We start from the raw sequence: 10,781 nt of genomic DNA, 5'->3' as shown, positions 1-10,781 counted from the left end.
ATGAAAAAATTTAGAGTGAAATGCATAATTCAATTAACTGCACAAAATTCAGTAACACCGAATCAAGATTCAGTTAACTGCACAAAATTCAATAACACTGAATCAAGATTCAGTTAACTACACAAAATTCAGTAACACTGAATCAAGATTCAGTTAACTGACACCAGATTCAGGTTACTGCTTTCACAGTAACCTTTGAGCATTTATGAGTGCTACCTCTTGAGCTTGCGTTGGTTTTTCCCTTGAAAAGGAAAAAGTGAGGCAGCAAAGTAGAGTAAGTATTTACCTTAAATTTTGAGAACCAGGGTATCAATCCAGTAGGAGACAACGCACAAGCCACCGAATACCTGCACAAACAAACACCAACTTGCACCCAACGCGACAGAGGGGTTGTCAATCCCTTCACGGTTATTTGCAAAGTGAGATCTGATATAGATGGATACACGGTAAAGTAATATTTTTGGTGTTTTTGGTTTATGAAACGGAATGTGAAAGATTGCAAAGTAAATAGGAAACTAAAATTATAGATGGAAAACTTATATGATGGAAAATAGACCCCGGGGGCATAGGTTTCACTAGAGGCTTCTCTCGAGATAGAAAATATTACGGTGGGTGAACAAATTACTGTCGAGCAATTGATAGAAAAGCGCATAATTATGATGATAGCTAAGGCAATGATCATGAATATAGGCATCACGTCCGTATCAAGTAGACCGACTCCTGCCTGCATCTACTACTATTACTCCACACATCGACCGACTCCTGCCTGCATCTAGAGTATTAAGTTCATAAGAACAGAGTAGCGCATTAAGTAAGATGACATGATGTAGCAGGATAAACTCAAGCAATATGATGAAAACCCTATCTTGTTATCCTCGATGGCAACAATACAATACGTGTCGGTTCCCCTTTTGTCACTAGGATCGAGCACCGCAAGATTGAACCCAAAGCTAAACACTTCTCCCATTGCAAGAAAAACCAATCTAGTTGGCCAACCAAATCGATAGTTCGAAGAGACTTGCAAATATATCAAATCATACATATAAGAATTCAGAGGAGATTCAAATAATATTCATAGATAAGCTGATCATAAATCCACAATTCATCGGGTCTCGGCAAACACACCGCAAAAGAGTATTACATCGAATAGATCTCCAAGAACATCGGGGAGAACATGGTATTGAGAATCAAAGAGAGAGAAGAAGCCATCTAGCTACTATCTATGGACCCGTAGGTTTGTGGTAAACTACTCACGCTTCATCGGAGAGGCAATGGTGTTGATGTAGAAGCCCTCCGTGATCGAATCCCCCTCTGGCAGGATGCCGGAAAAGGCCCTAGATGGGATCTCACGAGTACAGAAGGTTGCGGCGGTGGAAAAGTGGTTTCGTGACTCCCCCGGTAGGTTTTGGGATATTTGAGAATATATAGGCGGAAGAAATAGGTCGATGGAGTCACGAGGGGCCCACAAGGGTGGGGCGCGCGCCCTCTGACCTTGTGGCCGCCTCGTGGCTTTCCTGACGTGCACTCCAAGCCCTCTGGATGTCTTCTGGTCCAAGAAAAATCATCGCGAAAGTTTCATTTCGTTTGGACTCCGTTTGTTATTCCTTTTCTGCGAAAACTCTAAAACAAGGAAATAACAGGAACTGGACTCTAGGTTAATAGGTTAGTCCCAAAAACTTATAAAATAGCATATTAATGCATATAAAACATTCAAAACAGATAATATAATAGCATGGAACAATCAAAAACTATAGATACGTTGGAGACGTATCAATGAGCTACTTAAACACTACATATTTGGACAACACTCTAAACTATTAAAAAAAGATAATCTTCTTCTTACAGCAATATGGCATAGAACAAAACTATAAATGGCACAACTGAGCAAGTGCAATCACATATGTACTTAAATGGATACATCATGTACAACTATGAACATCTACTAAAGCAGTACCATCTACATCTACAACTAAGAACATCTACTAACCTTTTGGGCACAACCTAGGAATCTTCTTCCAGTGTCAACAGACTCAAAGGCAACCAACTTCTCACACACTGATTGGTGCTCACATCTAACATGTAGATCTGCAGCAAGGCCTCTCCAATCGGAGCTCTCAATGGTGCGAGGAGCCTAAAACCAAATCTGGTCAGAAATCCCCAATTTTTTCCTAACCCTAAATGCCAGATGCTGGTGGAGAGGATCTCACCGGACTGCTTACAGAGTCACCAGCCGACAAGGAGGAGCTAGATCCGTCATCACTCCATGAAATGAGTGAAACCATGGCGGCTTGCTTGGCGGCGTCGGCTTGCTGGACGACGGCGAGGAGGTGCCAGAGAGGGGGTGGGGGGCGAGTAGTGCAGGTTTGTGTGCGATGGGGGGGAGGCAAACGATCGTGGTCTCCTAAAGAATTAATTCAGGTGTTTTAGTGACTGCGGGTTGATAACAAGGAAAGGCAAGGGGCTCTTTGCAAAAACGCAGGCGCTGACCAGCTCGGGCCTGAGGAGTCCACTTGTCGAGCTTTGATTGGTCCAGGACCAAAGTTGCACATTGGATGCAAGTTGTGGGACTGGGTAGGTCCATTTTACAAGTTGTAGGACTAAACCATCACATCCTGAGCAAGTTCTAGGACCCCGGTGCTTTTATCTCTTCTTCTTCCTTATATTTACCAGGTCAATGCCCATGCGTTGCAACAGAGAAGATATGTATATATGGGTGATATATATTTAGGTGATGCTCAACTCAACCAAATTTATCTGTGCGTTGCAACGGAAGAAAAATGTATACTCAATTATTAAAAAAACATATTTGCAAGACATGAGGATCAAGTTGTGTGGATTTGTTAAAAATAGAAGAACTTCCGAAAATTCTCGAGCGTGAACATTCGCCAGCCTATCTTCGTGGATTTTTGCCAGGCTACCGGTATGAGCTCACACAGCAGTTTAAGTTCACGCACTTGTAGCTTCTATCCCAAATTTCCTATAATTACATTGTTTAATCAGCAAGTTCTGTCATAGACTATATACTGCTAGAAAGTCTGGTGCAAAAATATGAGAAGTCAACTATAGCAAGTGATGTAATATTTAAAGTTTGTTCGCCTGATGCCGTGAAATCTTTTGTAGGCATATACGTACAATGACTTATGACTCGTAGTCATCTGTACAATAGCATTATGTTTCCCTTGAACACGAAATTCATGCTTTCCGAAACATAAGACAAATATGAAATTTGTGGAGGCATCAGCCAAGGGAATAAGACGACTCAGTGAAACCTTCTTCCCTGTGCATGAACTCCGTATTCGCCACAATAAATAACTACATAATTGTTGAAGTGTATGAAAATCAATCATCAAAGAAGCAAAACAATGTGATTATGTTCAAAAAAGGTACTTCACAATCTAAAACATATGTAAGAGACGAATTACGATCTACTAGGAGAGATACAGGTTGTTCGTTTGCTACCTCTCATGGCCACCCAATGAACCTCCTTGGCGTGAACTTTGTCTAAATCACAAGGGCTGCTCCTCATTTAAAAAAAAACCAAGTGTTAGAGTATACGTAGTGTACCTGCGTACGGATTGTGTATATGGCACGACCTCTGGTCTGTGCGTGCGTGAGAGTAGTGGGCATGCTGTTAGCCCACGATCGCCTGGTAGTGGCACATGAACCTCTGTAAAACTGTATATAACCTCAGCCTGCAGAGCTAATGAATGTGTGTTGAATCCCATCGCTTCTCCCTCTTCCATCATGGTATCAGATACCGTCGACCAGGCCAATCCCTTTGCTCCGGTCGTCGATCCCGCTTCCGCCGCCATGGGTGACCACCCCAGCCCTCCTCCCTCTCCTGCTGCTAGCGACTCCGGCGCTCTCGTCGCTCCTGCCCCACCTCTAGCGCTCCTCCCCGCCGTGCCACCGGCTGCTCCCGCTCCGCCTGCCGCCATCGCACCGGCGCCCGTGTCCCCGCTCCCCTCTTCGGTGTTTCAGACCATCGACATACGCCGCCACGTCCCAGTCACTCTTGATCTCCTCGCCGGCAACTACGCGCAGTGGCGCCGTCACTTCGACACAGCGATCGGCATGTTCGGGCTACGCGCTAACCTTGACGCTGCGGCGGTGCCGCGCTTCGACGATCCCGAGTGGGCGATGGCCGATCATGCTGTCGTCCACTGGCTCAACACCACTGTTGCGCCCGATCTCCTGGACGTCGTGATGCAAGAGGAGGACACGGCGCTCTCCGTGTGTACGTCGATCGACGGCGTCTTTCGCGGCAACCAGCTCCCCCGGGCGGTCTACATCGACGCCGAGTACCACGCCGTGGTGCAGGGCGACCTGACGATCATGCAATACTGCACCAAGCTGAAGACGTACACCGACCAGCTGCGCGACCTCGGCCAACCGGTGACGGAAACGCGCCAAGTCTTCCATCTTCTGCGTGGGCTCGCGCGCCAGTACCATGGTGCCATCCCGCACATCACTTCGCGCAACCCCCTCCCCACGCTTCTTCAGACGTGCTCCTTCCTCCTCCTTGAGGAGCACCGTGCCGAGCAGACGGCGCGCACGCGCTTGTCGCCGGGCGCGGCACTCCACCACCAACCGCTCCGCCTGTCGCCGTTCCCCCCGCCGCTCCCGGCGTGGTGGCTGCGGGCGTCGCCGCGGGCGCGGCTCTGGCAACGGTGGCGGCTCCGGCACCAGTGGTCTCCCTCAGCAAGCGCCTCCACGCGTCCCCGGCTTGCCCGCATCCGTGCCCGGCACCAACTCTTGGACTGGCCTTGTCCAAGCATGGCCCATGCCCTGGCGTCCTCCGGGTTCTGGCGTCCTTGGGCCCCGGCCCGGCACTCCACCACAGCAGGCCATGTATGCTGCTCCTGCGCCCCCGCTCCCTGGCGCGTACGGCTACGGCGGCTACGCATCGCCCGACTACGGGCCCGTGCCCAACTACGCCACCGTGCCCCCCGGCGTGCCCCAGCAGCACCAGCACCAGGCTCTGGACATGACTTCGCTCCAGGCCGCGCTCCACAGCGCCACGGCTGGCCCGTCGTCCTCCGGCAGCTCCTTCGAGTGGTACATGGACTCCGGCGCCGCTGCACACATGACCAACTCGCCTGGTACTCTCCAGTCTCTGCTCCCCTCTTCCTCTTCCTCTCATATTATCGTTGGCAGTGGTGAGCATCTTCCCATTACACACACTGGTTCTGGTTCTCTCATTACTAGCACCTCCCCCGTACAGCTACGCAACGTTCTTGTCTCACCTTCTCTCATCAAAAACCTCCTTTCTGTCCGTCAAATTTGCCGTGACAATCCCGTTTCAGTGGAATTTGACTTGCTTGGTTTCTCTGTCAAGGACCTGCGAACTCAGGTGGTGATCCTCCGCTGTGATTCCGATGGCGACCTCTACTCTGTGACGGCGGCCCGGTCCACTGTGCTTCCCTTCGCTGGCGCTGTCACCACCGATCGCCTGCACCAGCGCCTTGGGCATCCAGGACTCGCACAACTTCAGCATGTAGCTAGTCAGTTTCCATTTAGTTTCACAAAATCAGCGCCTCACTCTTGCCACGCATGTCGCGTTGCCAAACATGTGCGCTTGCCTTTTTCAGATTCTCTTAGCTGTGCTTATTTCCCATTTCAACTACTGCACTTGGATGTATGGACATCTCCTGTTCCTAGCATTTCTGGCTACCAATTCTACCTGGTTCTTGACGATTACACTCATTATGTCTGGACCTTCCCTCTCAAGAACAAATCTGACGTGCTGCCCATTTTGCGTGATTTCTATGCCTACGCGCGCACTCAGTTTCAGTTGCCAGTGTTTTCTGTTCAAATTGACAACGGACGCGAGTTCAACAGTCACGCTTCCCGTGCACTCCTCGCTTCCCACGGCACCGTGCTCCGGCTGTCTTGCCCGTACACCAGCCAACAGAACGGCAAGGCGGAGCGCACTCTTCGCACCCTCAACGACAGCGTGCGCACACTGCTCTTCCATGCCTCGCTGCCGCCACGTTTTTGGGCCGAAGCCCTGAACACCGCCACCTACCTGCTCAACAGACGCCCCTGTCATCGCACCTCGCCGCGCACTCCACATGAGCTCCTGCTCGGTGTGGCACCCGATTACGCCTCGCTTCGTGTTTTTGGCTGCCTGTGCTACCCCAGCACTGCTGCTACTTCGCGCCACAAACTCGACGCTCGCTCGTCGGCCTGCGTTTTCCTTGGTTATCCCTCTGATCACCGCGGTTACCGCTGCCTCAACCTTCCGTCTAAACAAGTCCTCACCTCACGCCATGTCTACTTCCATGAAGACACCTTCCCTACGCTTACAGCACTCCACCTGTTGCTCCGCCGGCGCCTCCGCCCCTTGGCGCGCCGCCCCTGCTTCAGATCGCCCGTTAGGTTCCTTCTTCACCTGTCGTTCGACCATGCACGCCGCGGGCCGTCGGATCAGGACTGGACGGCATCGCCATCCCGTCCCCTCGTGCGCCATCTGTTGGTTCAAACACAGCCGCTAGATCGCGCGCGGACGGCTCCCGCGCTACTCGATCAAGCGCGCGTTCTGCTACTTCAAACACGGCCGCTGGATCGTGCACGGACGGCTCCTGCTCCTCGTCGTCGAGCACGCCTTCCGCTGACTCCAGCGTCTCCTCCGCGCCGCCCGCTCTGGCCGGCCCGTCGCGGCGTGTGCTGACCCGGGCTCAGGCCGACATCTTCAAGCCGAACCCCAAGTACTACGACGCTGCGGCTGCTCTGCCTTCCACTTCGCTCTCTCCCGTGCCAAGCTCTGTGCGCGTCGCCGTCCGCGATCTGCACTGGCTCGCGGCCATGCGCAAAGAGCACGCCGCGCTCGTCGCCAACCGTACTTGGGAGCTGGTTCCACGTCCGCCTGGCGCCAACCTGATCATAGGCAAATGGGTCTTCAAGCACAAATTCCGCGCTGACGGCTCTCTGGAACGCTACAAGGCGCGGTGGGTCGTCCGCGGCTTTCATCAGCATGCGGGCGTGGACTACGGCGAGACCTTCTCGCCGGTGGTCAAGCCAGCCACCATCCGCACTGTTCTCACCATAGCTGCTTCGCGAGGGTGGCCCGTCCACCAACTGGACGTCAAGAATGCGTTCCTGCATGGGACGCTCGCCGAGGAGGTGTACTGCCTCCAGCCCGCAGGCTTCGTCGACGAGGCTCGGCCGCACCATGTCTGCCGTCTGAACAAGTCGCTTTACGGGCTTAAACAAGCTCCCCGCGCCTGGTTCCAGACGTTCGTCGGCTTCCTCAAGACGGTCGGCTTCACGGCGACGCGCTCCGACTCCTCCCTGTTCATCTACACCAGCGGGGCGGACACGGCGTTTCTTCTTTACGTCGACGATATCGTCCTCACCGCCTCGACTCCGGCTCTTCTTCATCGCATTGTGCACCGGCTCACTGTTGAGTTCGCCATGAAGGACCTTGGCGCGCTCCGCTACTTCCTCGGCATTCAGGTGACGCGCATGCAGGCGGGCTTCTTCCTCTGTCAACAGAAGTACGCCGAGGAGATCATCGAACGCGCGGGCATGGACACCTGCAAGCCGTCGCCCACGCCCATCGACACCAGAGGCGGGCTTCTTCCTCAGGCTAGCGGCCCGCGTGTGCCTGACTCGTCGGCGTACCGCAGCATCGCCGGGGCTCTCCAATACCTCACCATCACGCGGCCCGAGCTCGCGTACGCCGTCCAGCAGGTTTGCCTGCACATGCATGATCCGCGGGACTGCCGCCAAGCTCTCGTCAAGCGTGCGCTGCGCTACGCGCGCGGCGCGCCCGCCCACGGTCTCCATCTACGCGCCTCGTCTACACTGGATCTCCGCGCCTACACCGACGCCGACTGGGCCGGCTGCCCGGACACCCGCCGCTCGACATCTGGCTTCTGCGTCTACCTCGGCGACACCCTCGTTTCCTGGTCGTCCAAGCGCCAGGCCACGGTGTCGCGCTCCAGCGCCGAAGCCGAGTACCGTGGCGTCGCCAATGCTGTCGCCGAGTGCGTGGCTTCGTCAGCTTCTCGGCGAGCTCCTCCTCCCAGTCCGCACGGCGACAGTGGTCTTCTGCAACAATGTCTCGGCCTGCTACCTCTCCGCGAACCCAGTGCATCACCGGCGCACCAAGCATGTGGAGCTCGACATCCATTTTGTACGAGAGCGCGTGGCGCTGGGCGAGTTCAGAGTCCTTCACATCCCCACCAAGCAGCAGCTCGCCGATGTCATGACCAAAGACTTGTCCACGGACGTTTTCCTCCAGTTCCGGGACAGTCTTTGCGTCGCTCCGACCGACGCCAAGACTGGGGGGGGGGGGTGTTAGAGTATACGTAGTGTACCTACGTACGGATTGTGTATACGGCACGACCTCTTGTCTGTGCATGCGTGAGAGTAGTGGGCATCCTGTTAGCCCACGATCGCCTGGTAGTGGCACACGAACCTCTGTAAAACTGTATATAACCTCAGCCTGCAGAGCTAATGAATGTGTTGAATCCCATCGCTTCTCCCTCTTCCATCACCAAGGGCTGCTCCTATTTGCTGGTTGTCATGAAAATTATGCAACAGATAGGGACGTGGCAGTACAGATCACACATGCATCTGAATTACATGTGTCAGAGAGGGGACATCAGTTTGCAGGTCTTGCATCAATCTAAGAACAAGCACACCTCGGTCAACACAGCACTACATCTACCAACACCATGCACGCATCTCTCAGGCGGGGAATACCAACACCACACGCACGCATATTACCAACACCACGCACGCATCAATCAGAGCAGGAATCAAGGCCACAAGCTGCAGCAAATCGCAGTTAGGGCGTTAGCCAGCCGCGCACCCACACCCTCCCGGAATCGCCTCCTCACGCATCCTTAATAGTCGTCGTTTGGCCGACTCAGCAGAGACGAGAAAAGAGACGCCGGGAGAGACCCCGCAAGAATGGAAAGGGGAATAGGGCCAGTCGCCTATGCCCCACCGTTCCCGGAGTCCATGATTTGGCGCCAGCACATGGGAAAGAGAGAAACCTGCGATGGATCGGGAGATGGGCGAGAGTGAATTGGGAGGGGGGAACACATGTTCGGGGAGGGAGATATCTCGAAAGGAGGAGGGTAGAGCACACGAGAGAGATGAGAGGAGCTTCAAGACCTGGAGGAAGCCGGTGGACGGGGGGCGCCATAGGAGAAGTACCTCATGGCGTTCGCATCGAATCGCTGGGTCACAACTCACAAGCTGGACGTAGGTGCTCTGCGTCCGTGGGCGGGGCCAAGCGCGTGGCGCGCTGCTTGAGACGACGATCTCATCCGTCGCTTGCGAGAAGAAAGGGAAGGGTAGGTGGCGTCGACAATGGTGGCGGCGGCCAGATCGGGATGGGACATAGAGATTTGGATCGGGATGGCTCATATTTTCTCAAGGGTTTCTTTTCACGAGAAAAATAGAGGCGGGGTGAGCGGGCAGGAAACCGAACACGGGGAGGTGCACAAAGGGAGGGCAGAACATGGTCCGGCGGTAGGAGAAGGAACCTTAATCTTTTTTTTAAGTATAGTAGAGATAGAGATTTGTTGTACTATACTAAACAAGCGATAATACTACACACACCCGTAAAAGTCACGGACTTTCATGGACCCTGTTGCGTGGCCTTCACTAATTGCCCCCTGCCCCTATTTTAAGTGGTGGGCCCACCTCACTTTATCAAATCTGAGCCAATTAAATCCTAACCACCCCGTAAAACCATGTAAAACCCCGTGTGTGTGGCATCTCTCTTAAACAAGCAAACATATTCATTCCTACATGCACAGCTTGCCTCCTGCTCCTGCATCACCATTTTTGTTGTACCTCTCTCTACTCCCTATACATTTTTTGCAGCATTTCTATCAAAAATTGACGTGTACCTTTTTATCTTCTGCCATGCAATCAGCATGCCATGTCTTCATTTTTACTAGATCATTAATGGCATGCTTTGCTACACCATACATTTTAAATGTTGTATGACAGTGTTAAAAAATATGTTAAAACACGTAGTTGTAATATTACATTATACAATTTCAAGTGTATTTGTAGTGTAAGATGTTACTTATGGTTGATCATATTTTTACATGCATTTATAGTGTTAAGACGTTAATTAGCTCATGTTTCAATGTCCATCCACTTTCCAATAAACCATATACATATTTTCCAAATGTGTAGGATCATATCCTACCTTCAAAAATAATGCACAAGTATTTGTCATCTGATTCCTTCTCCAGAGCTAACTGATAGCAATTAATTTTGGAACCCCCACCAAATCCACTTAGCTTTGAGTGTTTCAAATTATCATTTAGCTTGCTCAAATTTAGAAGGGTATATGCGTACTGGGTAGGCAGTGTCCAGTGGACCTCGGGAAAGGAACCATAGTTTCAATCTAACAGCATTAACATGATTTCTTTTATCTGACTACTTTTTCATTCGCAGACACACACAACCACCCTTAAATAGAAACCCAGTTAGCAATTTCTGTTGTTCTTGATATGAAGCGAAGGTAGAATATAATCCATAAATAGTATATATGAAAACATGCACAGTGGAGGAACTTAAACACACCATGGCTCCGTCTTTAGGTATGAATAGTAGACACTGTTAGAAGGGAGAGAGGGATTGTTGCGAAATATGATGGATGTATTATTGAGCCTTGAAGGCGAGGCGAGTATATATTGAATACAAGACTTCTTTTTTTATTTAAAATGAAGCTTTATTCATTTAAAATAACCAGTACATCGTTTGTGAGGATCATTACAATTTCATTTGGAGGTTCCTCAAACCAG

General features: G+C 51.7%; 1 protein-coding gene across 1 annotated transcript; it reads right to left on the bottom strand.

Moving 5' to 3' along the window:
* Window positions 1–5,134: 5,134 nt before the first annotated feature.
* Window positions 5,135–9,998, bottom strand: LOC123078363 (uncharacterized). The gene is made up of 2 exons (XM_044500845.1): window positions 9,130–9,998; window positions 5,135–9,008 (listed from the first exon to the last, which is right to left on the bottom strand). The coding sequence occupies exon 2, from the start codon at window positions 7,789–7,791 to the stop codon at window positions 6,550–6,552; it is 1,242 nt and encodes a 413-aa protein (XP_044356780.1). The 5' UTR covers window positions 7,792–9,008; window positions 9,130–9,998; the 3' UTR covers window positions 5,135–6,549.
* Between the last annotated feature and the right edge of the window lie 783 nt (window positions 9,999–10,781).

This window comes from Triticum aestivum, chromosome 3D (assembly GCF_018294505.1).
Source record: "Triticum aestivum cultivar Chinese Spring chromosome 3D, IWGSC CS RefSeq v2.1, whole genome shotgun sequence".
Classification (NCBI taxonomy): Eukaryota; Viridiplantae; Streptophyta; class Magnoliopsida; order Poales; family Poaceae; genus Triticum; species Triticum aestivum.
This window is presented reverse-complemented; position numbering and strand designations above follow the sequence as displayed.